Below are 19,423 nucleotides of genomic sequence, written 5' to 3' on the forward strand. Positions count from 1 at the left end.
CTATTCCCACTGACACTAATAAATGGGCACTATTCCTACCATATGACACCAACAAAATCAGGAATCAGGAGGAGAAGGGTGGAACTTGTTCCACCCTAAAAACGGGTAGAACATGTAAAATGTTCCAAAGGTGAACTGATCCTTTAAGTATGGTAAACTCCACAGCCCACCTCTAACATCACAGAGAAGGAGAAAGCTAGGTAAGATTTTGAAGCTATGTGAATGAGAACAGGTAACAAATATAAAGTCGGCGTTAACCCGACATTGGCTGCAAAAGTGGAAATACATTTTAAATTCACAGAATGCACCACAGCAAACCCCACCTAAAACAGGTTAAATAATAAGTATTTCATTGAATAAATGCAACTCTACTATTACCATCTACTCCATAAGTTCTAATGTACTCCACCTGCCCACAATGTAAATTACTGCATACATTTGTAACATATAAAAAAACTTAAAAAATTGTGCAGTGCTCCCTACAACATGCAAGATATAATAAATAGATCCATAATATATTATGTGTATTCATAATGTATCAAATACAATAATAAAAATCGATTAACTTCAATATCCAATTTTAAACATATATCAAAATATCACCCAATGCACTTTAAAATTGTGAAATGCATTAATGATGCAAAGAAATCAAATAAAATTTAAAGCCAAAAAACCAACCTTGCAATGGTGTTATGCCCAGCAATGAGCGACATCATTGTGGAAGAGGGCAGAGCAACTTAGAGACCTGTCAGGGTAGACAGGGATGATGCGAGTTTCCAATGACACTCTCTACATAGCGTTGCGAATACTGCTCAACAGGAGATTGATTAGCCTGCTTTAATTTCTGCATTTTTTTAAGTAGGATTTTAAGAAATTCAATAAATTAACCACATAGATTTAGTGCTATAGGGCGGCTGTTCTGCACAGGATCACATATACATTTGTGATTTTGCACTTCCGCCTAGGGAGCGCATGCCACTTCTGCTGTGATTAGTCACAGCAGAACCTGATCAGCACCAGTCGTCGAGGAGAGAGGCTGGGCGAAGCTCTGCCTCTGTAAACAAGCCAGAGTTCTATTCCGACAGCAAGGATGTGATGGATTTTCTCTCACTGCAAAGCATAGAGTAAAATCCATCACATCCCTTAGTAAAAGCAAAACACACAAACACTGGCTAGACACTCATTTAACCCCTTGATCATCCTAGATGTTTAACCTCTTTCCAACCAGTGTTATTAGTACAAGGAACGTGCATATTTTTAGCACTGATCACTATATTAGTGTCACTGGTTCCCACAAAGTGTCAGAACGTCCGTTGCAATATCGCAGTCCCGCTATAAGTCGCTGATCGCCAATATCAGTAGTGTGTGTGTGTGTGTGTGTGTGTGTGTGTGTGTGTGTGTGTGTGTGTGTGTGTGTGTGTGTGTGTGTATGTGTATATATATATATATATATATATATATATATATATATATATATATATATATATATATAAATCCAGCATACATCCCATAGTTTGTAGACGCTACAACTTGTGCGCAAACCAATCAATATGCACTTAGAGATTTTTATTTATTTTTTAACCAAAAATATGTAGCAGAATACATATTGGCCTTAATTTTTTGAAGAAATTTGTTTATTTTTGTACTGAATATGCTTTATAGCAGGAAGTAAAAAATATTGCTTTGTTTTTTGTTTTATTGTGTTTTTTTTTTTGTTTGTTTATAGAGCACAAAAATAACAAACGCAGAGGTGATCAAATACCACCAAAAGGAAGCTCTATTTTTGGGAAAAAATAATTACATCTTTTATTTGGGTACATGACCATGCAATTGTCAGTTAAAATAACAGTGCCGTATAGCAAAAAATAGCCTGGGCATGAATTTATAGGATATATTAAGTCTCTAATAAAAAGGAGAGTGAACTGGAAGTGGCACTGTGAAAAGTAGTGAGGCTGGGGAAAACCCTCCAATATATTGGCTTGTACATGAGGAATTGATGCTATCCTCAAAAAGCTCTGCATCGTGAGAGGTCTGTCCTTGAACGCAAGTATTCAATTTGAATACACATGTGGTGCAGAAATCAGGCGTTGGCTAGAAGAAAGAAGTTTGTCACGTTGTTTGCACTATAGACACAATCTGATTACAGATTTCAATTTTTTGAACTGTTGGTTTCATGAATTTTTATTTTATTTGATTTCGTGCATCATTACTACATTGATCACAATTTAAAGTGAATTGGGTGATATTTAGATATATTTTTTTAATGGATAGACATTATTGTATTTAATACATAATGCAAATACTATATTAGGAATCAATTTATATGTTGTACATTTTAGGGAGTGCTGAACAATTTTAAGTGCTATATGTATTTTTTTGTGTGGAGGGTATGAAACACACGTGGTGTAATGGCATAACTCCCTAATCATTTTTACTTGTACTTTACTGCACGATGAAATACATCCATATAAACTTTTTTTTTGTAACAAATCAAAAAGGTGCAACTATATGTAGGCAGCCAATACAAATGTTTCAAATCAAATAAGAAATGTTATTGGCCATTAGCAGATTCTGTTTTATTCACAAAATAAAAAAGTCTCACTTGTCAGGTGGGTAAAAGGCAGAATACTACTTCTCAAATGTAAACGTTTAAAATTAGGAAATGCTATACAGAGCCTGAAAAAGGAAAGAACTCCATATCCTCACAAGGCAACCATTTGTGATCCAACAGAAAAGAAACCAAGACAAATAAATAAAAAGCGCTCTAATCATGGTTCTACAATAATGGATATGCCAAATTCCAGGAAAAAATAAAATAAAAAATCAATGACAGGATCTGAAACTGTCTTGGCTACTGTTAGCAAATGCTTCAAAGCATACAACAGGAAACACACTTCCACTAGAAGTTACTTTTAAGAAAACAAACAGAACAATGCACTGCATTAAATAAAACCAGTAAAACAAAAGGGCTTAAAGAGACATCACAAACACACACACAAAAAAAGAAACACACACACAAACGCTAAGGTGACCATTGAATCCACAGTACACCTGCAAGTCTCAGCTTGCTTGGACTTGTAGTTCTGCAAAATCAAGGGAGTTGCAGGTTGCCCACCTTTGCTGTAGAGAATTCAGCATAAACACCGATTAGGTTTCCCTTTCTGACTTCCGCCAATGACAAAACTATAGTAACCACTCTATAACAGTAGGTGGCATACCTATATTGGGTGAGCACAGATTAAAACAGACAAAGGTCAGCCATGCTGCATTCTTTGTCACATGACCTATTCTGATAAATATATACATGCTTGAACTTTGTTTGCCTGGTCCTCACAATCGAAACAGAGTAAACACAATACTGTAGCTGGTTTCTCTTTAGGACACGTCAGTTCTAATATTAATTTGTGCTTCAATATTAAATAAACACAGCTGACATGGCAACTGCTTGGGACACATCATCGTCTTCCCTAACCGCAGGGCAGATGCTGCCTAGTGTATTGTTCTTAAAATAAACTACATAACATTAAAAAATGAGCCATTTCAGAAGTAAAAATCAGAAAATACTCTCTCTATTTAGGACCTCATCACAATTCCAATCTACAAACGCCATATTCTCACTATATTAATCCACCAGATATTATTTATACAATGTTGGGTGCAGAGGACTGCAGGCTGAAGAAAATAAAGATGGGGAGGGGTGTACAAGAGATTCATTATTGGTTCAGACCATGCACAACCAATATGCCCATGAAGTGCCCGCAATCATATGTGACATTCCAATTCCAACTGGCACTGAATGGGCCTGAATGTAGCAAATACACATGGCGAGTGCAATTTATAGTCTTTTGTGGGTGCTGCAAACACGGCTGGAGGAGAGGAGCGTGACTGGACAGAGATAACTGGTAATGGTCAATTGTAGCTGGCCCTCTTACATCTGGTTACCCTTGAAAGCATTCTGGGCAGCATTGTTTGCGGCTGAAGAAGCAGCATTGGCTGCAGCAGTCTGCACGGTTTTGTTGGACATAACCCCTGTAGCAAATTCTTGTTGGGCCTTTTCGAAGCTGGCGCCTGTTGTCCGGTACAGTCCATGTACCTGTACGGCAAGAAGAAGAAAAAAAGTCAAAAAGGTAAACCGCATTAGACAGATATAATAAACCATCTATATTAGATGTTGCCAGATTCAAGTGTTTCACTCTCTGAATGACCTTAGAATACCACGTCAAGTAATATTAAACGTTTTTGATTAACCTGCAAGATTATTTTCTTGGAGTACATCATAGGGCACAGGGTAGCTTGTATGCATAACTGCTTTTTTTATGCTACCACCTTCAGTTAAAGGGACACTGGACAAAAAAAAAAAAAAAAAAAAAAAAAAAAAAAAAAAAGAAGAAGAAAGAAAAAAAGACAGTATTCCTCATAGAAGTATAACCCCTCCCAGTTCAGCAAATCCCCAAATTTGTAGCAAGCAATGAGGGAAAACAGACAATAGGTAAGGGGGTCCCCATAACCTGCAATGTACTGCTTAATCTGCCCAAATGCGAGTTACAACCGCATGGACATATTGAGTATCCTTTGAAAAATATATATATGCGCCAATATTAACTAATGTTGCATACAAAGTACGGGGTGTGCATGGATGGCCAATACACAGGAAGCACTGTGGATCATTCAGCTCGATACAGGACTTCCTATCTCAAGTCAAACACGGATACTGTGCTATTGGTTTGCCTTTGTGTTTTTTGCTTGCATCTATTTTCACTGGCACTGATTATTTTGGCACTTGCTACCAGTGTGCATGCCTGGTATTGGCCATCCATGCACACCCCGTACTTTGTATGCAACATTAGTTAATATTGGTGCATATATATATTTTTTAGTTTTTATTGGTTTAGTTCACTGTTTATATTGCAGCAATATTAATTTAGGTATTTTTGTTTTTTCTTTATATTATATATAGTAGCGCTGTAGTATACCCTATACATTGAGCATCCTTTACCATCTTGAGTGTACGTTATCAGCCCCATGTGCGCGCCATGATCCCCCCTCGGCCAACTATTACCGTAGTGGGACGCATGGCGACGCTGTCGGAGGCTTGTTTTCTTACTCCTCATATGCCCCAAGCGTCCGCTATTCATTGCCCCAGTCCACTTTGGTGGTATTTATTTCCACACACCTCCTTACATGTATTGATTTTTCAATCAATCGGACTCAGCTGCTTGCCACTCCCCGCCTCTTATGGGTAGGGCTGGGCTTCTCCGGGCTGCTTCTGTGTCGGCGGCGCCAGATAGGGTGCATATAAGCAGGACTCTCCTCCTTCCAGCGCAATGGATGCTGGTTTCCGGGATCGCTGTGGCTTTACCCAGCCCACAGTAAGTTATCTCGCCTTTTTAGTTAGCAACCTTGGTTACCCCCTCCTCCCCCTTCTATTTTTATTCACCATCACCCTTATATATACACACACACACACACACACACACACACACACACACACATACATATATATATATATATATATATATATATATATATATATATATATATATTTATATACAATCCCCGAATTTACACATTTTTTCTTTCATTCAGGTGTCACTGTGCTGGCGTCACTACCCTGGGATCCTATGTGGTCCCTCTCCTTCACATATTTCACTTCTCTTGACACTTCTCGCTGAGTTTTCATGTGCTCTCCAGCACCTGTTCCAGTTGGGATCCTGCTCCCGGGACCCCTTTCATACACCATTTATCTTCCTTCTATTCAAGGTACACTTTTATACTCTTTTCTCCGTTTTTTTCCTCTTCTGTGTTCTCTTTTTTATTCCTGTACTTCTTCCCCCCCCCCCCTTTTGTTCCCTTCCTTTCTTTCCTGCTCCCCCCCCCCTTCCTTTTCTCACCCACACCACCGCACAATTCTACACCCATCACTGGTTGATATCACGTGTGTTTGTGCACTCCCCACTAGTTCAAGGTCCGGGTTCTAGCTACTAACCACTTCCTTTACCTCACATATTTGGCAAGTAGGTACATCCACATATGTGCACCTCCTGGTCGCCGCATGGGACCTTGCCTCTGCCCGCAGGTTTTTTTTTTTTTTTAGGTAAGCAGCTGAGCCACTGTTCCCCAATCTACACATTGTAGTTTTTCTCAATGTATAACCATTGATTGATTGTTGTGACCCTCAATTCACCGTTTTCTTCCCCTTTGGGGATAAGTTCACTGGTGTTGTGTACGGTTGTCACTATTTTAAGCCTGTAACCCTTTTTGATGTTTTATTCAATAAAATAATTTTCGTGTTTTATATTTGCATTTGTATAATTGATATTTATTTTATCAGTACCGCAATAGTCCAACCGCGCCCCCCCGTCGCCTCCAAGGATGATCAAGCGACAGAACTGCCGCTATGATTCTTGCTGTGCACAGAATCGCCGGCAGAAAATAAACTTCTGAATGATGCTTGTAGCTGCAGGCATCATTCAGATATCCCAGCTGAAAATCCAGGATGTCATATGACATCCTTCGGCTGGAAGTAGTTAATGCAGCAAAGTCAAATTAATTTTATTGATACACATTTTAGGATCAAAAACACATTCTGTTAAAAATATGAGCTCTGGTTCCCTGTTAAAAAAAAATGAGCTCTGGGAACTACAATAAAATGATGTCCTTAAACAATGGCAGGTAACAAACTTGGTATAGAAATTTCCAAGATAGTATTCCTGCCAAAAACAAGTGCTTCGATTACAAAAATCAAAATCTTACTCAGTAAAATTGTTCATTTTACTTTTTGGTACATTGTTTGGATTTCTTTGCTGGATTAACCCCTTAACGCCCGCCGCACGACTATTTACGTCCACAGAATGGCACGTACAGGCAGAAGGACGTATATATACACGTCCTTGCCTTCTAGCGGGTGGGGGGTCCGATCGGGACCCCCTCCGCTGCGTGCGGATTCCCTCGGGGAGCGATCCGGGACGACGGCGCGGCTATTCGTTTATAGCCGCTCCGTCGCAATCGCTCCCCGGAGCTGAAGAACGGGGAGAGCCGTATGTAAACACGGCTTCCCCGTACTTCACTGTGGCGGCGTATAGATCGAGTGATCCTTTTTATAAGGGAGACACGATCGACGACGTCAGTCCTACAGCCACACCCCCCTACAGTTGTAAACACACACACTAGGTAAACCCTAACTCCTACAGCGCCCCCTGTGGTTAACTCCCAAACTGCAACTGTCATTTTCACAACAATGCAATTTAAATGCATTTTTTGCTGTGAAAATGACAATGGTCCCAAAAATGTGTCAAAATTGTCCGAAGTGTCCGCCATAATGTCGCAGTCACGAAAAAAATCGCTGATCGGCGCCAATAGTAGTAAAAAAAAAAAAACACATTCTGTTTAAAATATGAGCTCTGGTTCCCCGTTAAAAAAAAAAAAAAAATGAGCTCTGGGAACTACAATAAAATTTATAAAAATGCAATAAAACTATCCCCTATTTTGTAAACGCTATAAATTTTGCGCAAACCAATCGATAAACACTTATTGCGATTTTTTTTCCAAAAATAGGTAGAAGAATACGTATCGGCCTAAACTGAGGAAAAACATTTTTTTATATGTTTTTGGGGGATATTTATTATAGCAAAAAGTAAAAAACATATTGCATTTTTTTCATAATTGTCGCTCTATTTTTGTTTATAGCGCAAAAAATAAAAACCGCAGAGGTGATCAAATACCACCAAAAGAAAGCTCTATTTGTGGGGAAACAAGGACGCCAATTTTGTTTGGGAGCCACGTTGCACGACCGCGCAATTGTCTGTTAAAGCGACGCAGTGCCGAATCGCAAAACCTGGCCTGGGCATTTAGCTGCCTAAAGGTCCGGGGCTTAAGTGGTTAAAGCCCTTGGGAGAAACGTCATTGTATTTGTAGTATATTTAAGGGGGTGAGCAGCACCTAAGCCATCTAGGCTTTTGCTACTTATTACCTTTGAGATAGTAAAGCAGGGCAGTTTCAACTTGATTCAGCAATACATTGCTTCTACATGGCAACTAGCAAAATGTGAACATTCTGTAATAGGCACATGGGAAACTTATATGGAACTAAATAGGTACTGGGAATTATTAAAAGTTGATTATGTTAATGCATTGGCTTAAAGTACCAACTTAGCTTGAAACCAAGAGTTTCAAGGGGAACTGAGTAAATCTATATGAAAAAGATGTATGTATATTTACATATTAATCACTCCTTGGCCACCATTTAACTAAATGACAGCCCATTTCCACAAAGCATGCGACACAGACCGGTAATGATGCACCTACCCTGAAGTCACATAATATCATGACCTTCTATTCACCCAGCTATGCACAAGCTTCTCCTCCGATACGCGACTGGTAATTTCCACACACACAAAACACAGTACACCATCTGAGGAGAGTCTGGTAATCAATGTACCCCTCCCTACCAATATTTTTTTTAAGCTACTTACAGCTTTATCAATAATTTGCCTATACAAAGACAAGACAAAAATAAAGAACATAAATGAAAAGGTTGTGCTTTCTGTACCAACCAGTAACCTCTTATTGCATGCACCGTCGAAGAACTTGATTTGATGGGCATTACTATTGTATCATTTGATACATGTGGAAATGTGGCGAGACGTGTCCAGACACCGGTATACAACACAATAAAGGACAGCTGACTGTAGGGATATGATATACTGTATACAAGGGTTATCTAAAATTAGCAGACATGATGTTGCCAGGTATAAAGAATTAAAGTGGTTTTAACCCTCAGACAATATGAACAAAGCGTTTCTCTCTATAGTGTGTACAATCCAGAGCACCAAGTGTCATTTCTCTCTGCTACCCCGTTCCTCTGCTATCTGCAGTAGTCACTTCTGACAAGTTTTCCCGACACCAAGAAGGGGAAAAAAAGGCGACAGGGGAGGGTTCTCCAGCAGATTGACAGGGGCATGTCCCTTCCCTCCAATCAGGGCTCAAAGTTTCCCTCACTGAGCCCTACAGAGTAACTGCAGCGCCCCATCCACTGCTTTTCAGAGCCAAGAGATCCTGTGTAAATTAATGCACTTTCAACTGATGTGGAGAAGAGGCAGGGCTGCAGGTAAACAGGTACAACATATGCAGGAAGTTTTGTTTCATCTATGTGTATCACCTGAGGCCAGTTACCTCACTAGGTATATGTAGGTGCTTACAACCACTTTATTTCATCTATATATAAAACATTTTACAGCCTTACCTTTTTAAACATTGCTAGTGATATTACTGCAGAAGCTGTGAATAGGGCAGCAATTATAATCATCATTATCCCCACTGGAATATTATTGTTCAGTGCAGTTAATGCAGAAATCCAGCCACTGAAAGAAAAAGTTCAGCAATAAGTAATCCAATTCCAGACCGATGCTTTGTTGATACTAAATCATGTTTGATAATGACCACTATAATAAAATGCTGGTTTATTTGAAAAATGTTATCAACTTTTGCAGACATTTTAGTGAAATTACAGCAATAAAAACTATCATATACACAATTTTATTATTATTTGAAAGACCAATTAAACCCTATACTACAACTACTACTCTATACCATATGAATTCTGTTCTTCTATTCACCAGCAGTATTATAAATCAATAACTTGGCGTGTTAATGTCTTTAGTGTGCATGCGCAATAGCGAAAGAGTCCTCCAAGAGTGCCATAACTTTCACATAAAATTACGCTACTTAAAATACATTTTAAATAGAAAAAAGGAACAGTTAAAGGCCAAGTTCACCTTTTTTTTTTTTTTTTAAATGTACATTTTTTTTTCTGAAGCCTGCAGAGCAATGTACCCATGATTAGCAGATGGCGCGTGCAATGTCAGGCTCCTGCAGGCCGTCTCTGTACCCACATACGGGCAGACAATTGCTGGAGAGCAAGAAGATCAATGAACTACGAGAGAGCTCACCAGCATAATAGCAGTTCATCGAGAACTATAAGCCGGCTGCCGCAGTGGCTGATAGTAGTTGTAATTCATTCAGTTTGCTGTGAATGAATGATGTGGCCATGTGGGTGGAGCCCTGCACAGCCACACTGTATTTAAATTGTGACAGCGGGGAGAAAACCCCCCACCAGTTGTCACAGCAAGGAATCGGACGGGTGCAGGCAGGTGCTCTTTGTCAACATGTTACACACTAAAATGTATTGTAAAAAGGCTTATTTTTTTTCTATAAAAATATTAAACATGTTATACTTGCCTGCTCTGTTGCAATGAATTTGCACAGATCAGCCATATCCTCCTCTTCTTAAGTCCCTCTCCAGTTCAGTGTCCCCACAGCAAGCAGCTTGCTATGGGGGCACCCGAGGAGCCAAGTCACAGCTCCCTGTGTCCATTAAAACGCGGAGTGCCGACACAGCCCTGCCCCTTCTCTCTTCTGATTGGCTAGATTACTTTGATTGACAGCAACGGCAGCCAACTGCACCCGCTGCTGTGTCTCAGCCAATTAGGAGGGAGGGCGGCTGAGACACTTGTGGACATCGCTGGACAGAGGGACCTCTAGAAAGTGTTAGGATGGCTGCTGCACACAAAAGGCTTTTTATCTTAATGTATAGAATATACATTAAGAAAAAAAAACCTTCTGCCTTAACAACCCCCTTAAAGTGGAGGTTCCATAAAAAAAAAACTATTTTGCTTTAAACTGTTGCTTATGACTAAGAAAGAAAAAAAAAAAATTTTTTTACTCATCTGGAAATGCCTGTTGCTATGCAGTTCCACGAAATCTGCCTTTGAAACCACCTAGGATTCTGACATCATCTCCCTCTAATGCTCCTGGGAAATGTGTGTCATCATTTCCCAGGATGCAGTGTGCTGTCCAATTATCACTCCCCATCCAAGACTTCCAGGAAGTAAGTGCCTGTAGGCTTCACAATGCCCACAAGCAAAATGACAACGGTGTAGATATAGTTTTATAAACTATCTTTTTTGAATATCTATGCGGATCGGTGGCGGATTGTAAAATAGTAAGTGACCAGATTTATATTATGAAAACGCAGGATGAAAGGACATACATTTAAAAAATGCTAATTGTGGTTGGAACTCCGCTTTAATAAACCAAAAGTGAACTTATCCTTTAACCGCTTGCTGACCGCCACACGACAATATACGCTGACACAATGGCTCGGGCAGGCAAATGGGCGTACCTGTACGTCCCTTTAAATTTGCCACCCAGCCTCACAAGTGCGCCCGCGGGTCCCGGGAACTCGATGTTCCTAGGCAGCCCGCGATTGCGGTCGGCAAAGGCAGAACAGGGGGATGCCTTTGTAAACAAGGCATTCCCCTGTTCTGCCTAGGGTTTCCTGTGATCAGGAACAGTGATCGCTGACATGTAACTGGTAGCTCCTCCGCCTAACAGTTAGAATCACTCCCTGGGACACACTTAATCCTTTCAGCGCCCCCTAGTGGTTAACCCTATCACTGTTATTTTTACAGTAATCATTGCATTTTTATAGCACTGATCGCTGTAAAAATGACAATGGTCCCAAAATAGTGTCAAAAGTGTCCGCCATGAAGTCGCAGTCACGATAAAAAAAAAAAAAAAAAAAAGAAGAAGAAAATCACAGATCGCCGCTATTACTAGTAAAAAAATAAAAATAATAATAAAAATGCCATAAAACTATCCCCTATTTCGTAGATGCTATAACTTTTGCGCAAACCAATCAATATACGCTTATTTGCGATTTTTTTTACCAAAATATCGGCCTAAACTGAGAAAAAAAAATGCTTTAAAAAAAAAAAAAAAAAAAAATTGGGATATTTATTATATCAAAAAAGTACAAAATATTGCTTTTTTTTTAAAAAAAAAATTGCCGTTTATTTTTGTTTATAGCGCAAAAAAGAGATTTTTAATACAGCTTACCTGTAAAATCTTTTTCTTGGAGTACATCACGGGACACAGAGCGGCATATTCATTACTATATGGGTTATATGGAGTACCTTCAGGTGATGGACACTGGCAATCTCAAACAGGAAATGCCCCTCCCTATATAACCCCCTCCCACAGGAGGAGTACCTCAGTTTTGTAGCAAGCAGTATGCCTCCCAAAATGGTCCCCATAAGAGGGGTGGGAGCTCTGTGTCCCGTGATGTACTCCAAGAAAAAGATTTTACAGGTAAGCTGTATTAAAAATCTCTTTTTCTTTATCGTACATCACGGGACACAGAGCGGCATATTCATTACTATATGGGATGTCCCAAAGCAATGCTTACAATGAGGGGAGGGAGAACATCTCCAAGACAAAAGGATTTAATTTAGAGATATACTCAAATCATAATAAATCCAACTTAGTTGAGAAAAATAATTTTTAAATTTAACTCAAAAGGGAGCCCCCGGAATCCGAGGGTCTCAAACTGCAGCCTGCAGCACTGCCTGCCCAAAGGCTGTATCAGTATTCCTTCTTACGTCCAACTGGTAGAATTTTGTAAACGTGTGGACAGAAGACCAGGTTGCCGCCTTGCAAACTTGAGCCATAGAGATCTGGTGGTGTGCTGCCCAGGATGCGCCCATGGCCCTAGTAGAATGAGCCTTTAATGATAACGGAGGAGGCAACCTCTTCAAGCCGTAGGCCTGAGTGATTAACTGTTTAATCCACCTCGAGATGGTGGATTTTGCAGCTGCCTGCCCCTTCTTGGGCCCATCCGGTAAAATGAACAACACATCTGTTTTCCGGATCTTCTCTGTAGCTTTAAGATAGGCCTTCATGGCCCTGACAATATCCAAGGTATGCAGCAACCCTTCCTTTCTGGAAGTAGGTTTAGGAAAGAAGGATGGTAATACCAAATCCTGGTTTAGATGAAAACTGGATATAACCTTTGGTAGGAAGGAAGGATGAGGGCAGAGAACGACCTTGTCCTTATGTAAAATAAGATATGGTTCCTTACAGGATAAGGCTGCCAGTTCCGATACTTTTCTGGCGGAAACTATGGCGACCAAAAATACCAACTTCCTTGTCAGTAAAACCAAAGGAATTTCAGCCAACGGCTCAAAAGGTTGTTTCTGTAAACTTGACAGAACAAGATTTAAATCCCACGGACAAATCGGGGATTTAACTGGAGGATTAATACGTAAGACCCCTTGAATGAAGGTCTTAACCAGCGAGTGGGTGGCCAGCGGCCGCTGAAACCACACTGACAAAGCTGAAATCTGTCCCTTGATTGTGCTTAATGCCAGTCCTTTATCCACTCCTAGCTGGAGAAAACTTAAGACTCTATCGATGGTAAACTTGCGAGAAAGCCATCGCTTGGACTCACACCAGCCTACATAGGCCTTCCAGACCCTGTAATAAATCACCCTAGAGACCGGTTTCCTGGCTCTGATTAGGGTAGAGATTACTTTCTGAGACAGACCTCTACCCCTGAGAATCAGGGATCCAGCCTCCAGGCCGTCAAATTTAGATGCCGTAAGGCAGGGTGGAGGATCGGACCTTGCGATAGCAGGTCTGGCCGTAGAGGAAGAGTCCAAGGGTCTCCCACTACCATCTTCAGGATTAGTGAATACCATGCCCTTCTGGGCCATGCTGGAGCTACCAGGATGACTGGTATATGCTCCACCCTGATCCTGCGCAGCAGGCGGGGTAGTAACTGGAGCGGGGGAAACGCATAAAGAAGTTTGAACTGATGCCAAGGGCAAACCAGCGCATCGGTTCCGCAGGCCATCGGATCCCTTGAGCGGGATATGAACCTGTCTAGCTTCTTGTTGAATCTCGATGCCATGACATCCACGTCTGGCACTCCCCATCTTTGGCAGAGTGTCTGAAAGACTTGTGGATGTAGAGACCATTCCCCCGGCAACAGAGTCTGGCGACTTAAGAAGTCCGCCTGAAGGTTGTCCACTCCTGGAATGAATATTGCCGATATGCAGGGCACATGAGCCTCTGCCCACAGGAGAATCAAGCTCACCTCTCTCTGAGCGGCTTGACTCTTGGTTCCCCCTTGGTGATTTATGTATGCCACGGCCGTGGCATTGTCTGATTGAATTCTCACCGGGAACCCCTGCAATTTGGACGTCCAAGCCCTGAGGGCTAGTCGAGCAGCTCTGAGCTCCAAGATGTTGATGGGCAACTGCCTCTCTGGCTTTGCCCCAGTAACCTGGCGAGTGCAACCATCCAAAATTGCTCCCCAGCCCGTCAGGCTGGCGTCTGTGGTTACTATCTTCCAAGCCACTGGGCTGAAAGACTTCCCCTTCACTAGATTCTGAGGGTCTAACCACCAACACAGACTTTGTCGGACTCTTGATGAGAGCGGCAAAGGGATATCCAAGGCCTGTGGCCTCCTGCTCCATGCTGACAGGATGGCTGCCTGCAGGATGCGAGTGTGGCTCTGGGCGTACGGTACCGCCTCGAATGTGGCCACCATCTTGCCTAGTAACCGCATACATAGGCGAATAGTTGGTTCCTTTTTGCTTAGAACCAGTAGGATCAATTCCCTGATGGCTTTGACCTTCATCAGAGGTAGAAACACTCTTTGTTGTTCTGTGTCTAACCTCATGCCGAGATATTCCAACTGCCTTGTGGGCTGGAATGCTGACTTTTCTCGGTTTAGGACCCAGCCGAACCTCTCGAGGTATTGGACCGTGAGGGCCACTGCTCGTTCCAAGCCAGGAGACGAGTGATCTATGACTAGGAGGTCTTCCAGGTACGCTAGGATCGTGACCCCTTGGATCCTTAGCTTGGCTAGGATTGGGGCTAGGACCTTCGTGAACACCCGGGGGGCCGTAGCCAACCCAAAGGGAAGCGCCACGAACTGGAAATGACGCGAAGCCACCATAAAGCGTAGATATCTTTGATGTGGCTGATAAATTGGAACATGAAGGTAGGCATCCTTTATGTCTATGGAAGCCATGAAGTCGTCCTTTTGGAGTGTGGCAGCTGCTGACCGCACGGATTCCATCCGAAATGAGCGGACCTTTAGGTATGCATTTACCATCTTTAGGTCCAAAATTGGCCTGACATCTCCATTGGACTTTGGGACGATGAATAGGTTGGAGTAGAAACCCAGCCCTTGTTCTAGGACTGGTACCTCTATTATTACTTCCTGGGAGAGTAGATGATTTAATGCCGTCATTAATGCGGCTCCTTTCTCCGGATCGTTTGGAATCCCTGACTCCTGGAAATGAGGAGGAGGAAACCTTAGGAAGTCTAATTTGTAGCCCGTGGCCACGGAAGACCGTACCCACTTGTCGGGAATGCTGGCTTCCCAAACCTCTGAAAAGAGACGCAGCCTTCCCCCCACCTTCGTGGGTGGGGGCGCCCCTTCATAAGGTCGGCTTGGGGGCTGGTTTGCGAAACCACTGCTTCTTGCCTCTGGCCGCCTGGCCCTGCGATCTACTATTGAAGTTAAAGTTTGATCTTGCAGGAGGCCGTCGATACTGTTTGGCATTAGAGGGCCCCTGCCCAGGGGAGTGCTGTCGTTTAAACGCAGGCCCCTGAAACTTCTTCTTAGTTGGCAAAAGAGTACTTTTGCCGCTTGAAATGGTCTGAATGTATTTATCCAGGTCTTCTCCGAAGAGTCGTCCTCCATGGAAGGGGAACCCTACCAGGAGCTTCTTGCATGGAGGCTCGGCCTCCCAGCTCTTTAACCATAAGAGTCTTCTCATATGGATAAGGGATAACGATAAACGTGACGCTTGCTGGATAGAATCCTTAAATCGCATCTACCGTAAAGCGTATGGCCCTAGGGACATCCGAAAATTCTTCTGCCTGCTGGGCAGGAATAAGTTTAAGCATCTGCTTAATTTGATCCGATAATGCTTGAGCAACCCCAATCGCAGCCACAGCTGGCTGCACTACTGCCCCCGCAGTAGTGAAGGAGTTTTTAAGTAGTGCTTCCAAGCGTTTATCAACCGGATCCTTGAACACCTGTATGTTTTCTACAGGGCATGTTAAAGACTTGTTAACACATGAGATGGCTGCGTCCACCGAAGGGGTTGCCCATCTCTTGGAAAATGTATCTTCCATAGGATACAAGGCAGAGAATCTTTTAGGTGGTAAAAAGATTCTATCTGGCTTGATCCAATCTTGGAACAAAACTTCCTCTAGCAGAGGATGGATCGGAAAAACTGCGTTGTTTTGAGGCGCCCTCAGTGAGCCCAAAGCTGAAACAGTCGATACTTGGAGATCTGGTACTGGCAAGTTGAAAGCACTATGGACCAAGTCCGTTAAGGCTTGAACCCACCAGCTCTCCCTTTGGGAGACTGCATCAGACTCCCTTGTATCCGGATCCTCGATCCCCGAACCTGCTTGGTCTTTGTCCAAGAGGTCTTCCAATTCCCCTGCGGAAAGGACCTCCTCCTCAGAGGGTCCACGCTCGGGCGACAGAGATTTATTCCGTTTTCTGCCCCGCAGAGCCATGGTTATCATCTTTTCCATTCTTTTTTCCATCTCCTTTAAAGAGGTGGACAATACCTCGTCCGTGACCACCCTAGGGTTGGACTGACCCGAGCCAGCTCCAGCCCCAGATCCCGATGGCCCCAAGGCTCCCTCTCGGGAAAGCAGCGGCATTATTTTTTCCGAGACCTCAGACTCTCTGGGGGAATCCCCACCTCTTGTACCCTCTGACCCGGATGCCATGGTACAATACCGAGGTACGCCCGCTAACTTATCGGTGTTTGGAACTATAAGCAATTATTGCCCAAAAACCCGTTTGGGGGAAAAAAATGCTTTCTCTCCCTTTGATGGATTTTTTCATTTTTTTTTTTTTTTTCAAACCCAAGAAAGAAAAAACATTCTGTCCCCCTTAGTAGTATTGCCAAAAAAAAACTGCTGAGATAGAAAAGAACAGCCTATTTCTAGGCTTCAAGACAGTCTTATGAAGACTGTAATATCTTTTTTGGCCACTGTGTTTCCTCGGCGCCCCGTGCTGCCGCTCTGGTCTCTTCCTCCTCAGTTCCAGCATAGACTGAGCTGATGGAACGAAAAGGAAGGGCCGCCCCTTCCTTAAACCAACTGACCCGCCCTTCCCCCCTCAGCTAACGGCGCGAAATTGCGCTCATAACACGGGGACGCGCGTGCGCACGCAGCCCGCCGACGGGGGGGGGGGGGGTGGGGGGAAGGGAGCCCACGAGGAGGCCAGCGTTTGCCTGTCATCCAGGCTAGGAGGAAGAACCAATGCAGCATCGCCTGGAGGCTTGCAGGTAAGCACAGCTCTCCTTAACACACACACACACAGCCACTCAATGCTTTTCAATACTACCAGGGAGGTCACCTCTTATGGGGAAACAACACATAGAGCCATCCTATCATTAAGATATGTGACTTACTTTGCCAGATGCAGCGCATAACTTTAGGCATGTCCCCTGTGACCCCCCAGAAAAACCTGCTAAGAACCAAGTTCCGCAAGTTTCCCCTCACTTACCTGCTCCATGCCGCAGGACTTTGCCAAGCAAGAGGCCCAATCTTCCCCCATCTCCGTGGGGCTGTCTAGACCTTCGGGCCCTGGGTTCCTATGAAGGATCCACTGTCCTGGGCCCATATAGCACTCTGGCAACAGAAACATTAGGCCCCCAAAGGTTTCTAAGTTCTGGGCCCAGGGTCCAGCTCTCTAAAAAGAAAAGCATTATGGGCTATACCCCAAGGGTTTGGGGTCCGGTTACTGACCACTTTAGCGCTGAGGCCTTTGGACAGAACCGGTTAGCTCACCTAATCCCAAGGATGCGGAGGCAAGCTAAACCATGACCAACACCTAAGACACTGGCGTAAAAACTGAGGTACTCCTCCTGTGGGAGGGGGTTATATAGGGAGGGGCATTTCCTGTTTGAGATTGCCAGTGTCCATCACCTGAAGGTACTCCATATAACCCATATAGTAATGAATATGCCGCTCTGTGTCCCGTGATGTACGATAAAGAAAAATAGGTTATCAAATACCACCAAAAGAAAGCTCTATTTGTGGTAAAAAAAAAATAGATGTCAATTTTGTTTGGGAGCCACGCCGCACAACCGTGCAATTGTCAGTTAAAGCAACGCAGTGCCGAATTGCAAAAAGTGGCCCGGGGCTTAAGTGGTTAAAACTCATTTTACAACTGTGTCTCCAACGAAGAGATTTACCCCCTCTAATGGTTTTGGTCACTGGGAAAAGATAGCGATGGAAAATCTAACATTTTACAGTTGCCACTGGAACTAGAGCAAAGGAAAACCTGCTCATCATGGGACACAGAGCAGGCTTATTAAACATGATTACCTGGGTTATGAGCCACCAATATGTCAATGAACAGTGGCAAAGACAGGATGCCTCCCTGTATAACCATGCCTCTCAATGAGAGCATCAATTTTATAGCAAGAAACAGCCACCAACAGAAAGGGGGAGTGACCTCTGTGTCCTGTGATGTGCTCCAAAAAATTGATTTTACAGGTAAGCACAATAGTCCATATTTATTTTTCAAACATCACGTAACACAGAACAGGCTTAATAAATATGACTACCTGGGAAGTCCCAGAGCAATAGTCACAAAGGGAGGGAGACAGAGCCACCACCAAGGCCCAAGCTACACTACAACCAAGCACAGCATCATCAGCGGCACGTAAATGTGCAATCAGAACTGATATTTTAATACAGTATCAACTCTGGACATACACTTCCTACTCCTATTAGCTACCATATCTGTAGGAAAAGGGGAAAGCTATACCAATACTTAAGAGAAGTATGGGAATCTTTTATTTGGAAAATCATACTGATGCTGCATCTGTCCCCTGGAGCCTCTGCACTGAAAACCGAGCGATCGAACACCGCCGGTCACTTGATTTTCAGAGGTCCGCGAGCAAAGAGCTGCAGACTGTCAGTCACAGCTCTCTGCTCATCTCCCTGTGTGCTCATTGGAACGCTAAGCAGTGGAAGAGGAAAGGGCTGTCTCAGGCTCTCAGTGGCTCGCTGAGAGGCTGAGACGGGTATCACTCCAGGCAGGTCCAGACTTTGTGCCTGTACTGAAATCCGTGGCATCAGCAGAAAGCAGACTGCAGTCTGCTCTCTGCTGAAGACAGGTCACAAACGTATTGCACTCCAGTGATCCATAGAAGAAGCCTAGCCAAAACGAGCTTTGGCTTGACTTCTCCTTGAACAGTGATTTTAAGCTTGACCAGAAAGTTTAAAAATACCTGTCTTGAGACATAGGAGTGATACCTTGGCTGAGCACCACATTGAAATGCCAATTGCCTGGCATAATAAATAATGACCCAGGAACCATGTCCAATTATTTGACTTACCAGTTACCCCAGCCTTTAAATCCAGCAGCTTGGAGGACATGCACAGCAAACTGACAGATGTACACAAAGAAAAACACAAAGAACCTGAAAGAACTGTCACTCCTGCAGAGAAACAAAGGATGTTACATTATAATATATTCATATAAGTGGGAGGGTTTAAAACACATCTAGCCACAAAATTACAAAAAAAGAACT

At 43.0% G+C, this 19,423-nt stretch overlaps 1 protein-coding gene across 3 annotated transcripts in view; it reads right to left on the minus strand.

Annotated features, from left to right (window-relative positions):
* Positions 1–3,547: 3,547 nt before the first annotated feature.
* Positions 3,548–19,423, minus strand: part of SCAMP1 (secretory carrier membrane protein 1) — a 58,101-nt gene continuing 42,225 nt past the window's right edge. For all 3 annotated transcript variants that reach the window (XM_040340773.1, XM_040340782.1, XM_040340791.1), the window contains exons 7-9: positions 19,229–19,330; positions 9,241–9,358; positions 3,548–4,093 (exon numbers count right to left, since the gene is read on the minus strand). In XM_040340773.1, the coding sequence (XP_040196707.1) occupies positions 3,929–4,093; positions 9,241–9,358; positions 19,229–19,330 (385 nt within the window). In that variant the 3' untranslated portion in view covers positions 3,548–3,928. The remainder of the gene's footprint in view (positions 4,094–9,240; positions 9,359–19,228; positions 19,331–19,423) is intronic.

Source organism: Rana temporaria, chromosome 1, assembly GCF_905171775.1.
Source record: "Rana temporaria chromosome 1, aRanTem1.1, whole genome shotgun sequence".
Lineage (NCBI taxonomy): Eukaryota > Metazoa > Chordata > Amphibia > Anura > Ranidae > Rana > Rana temporaria.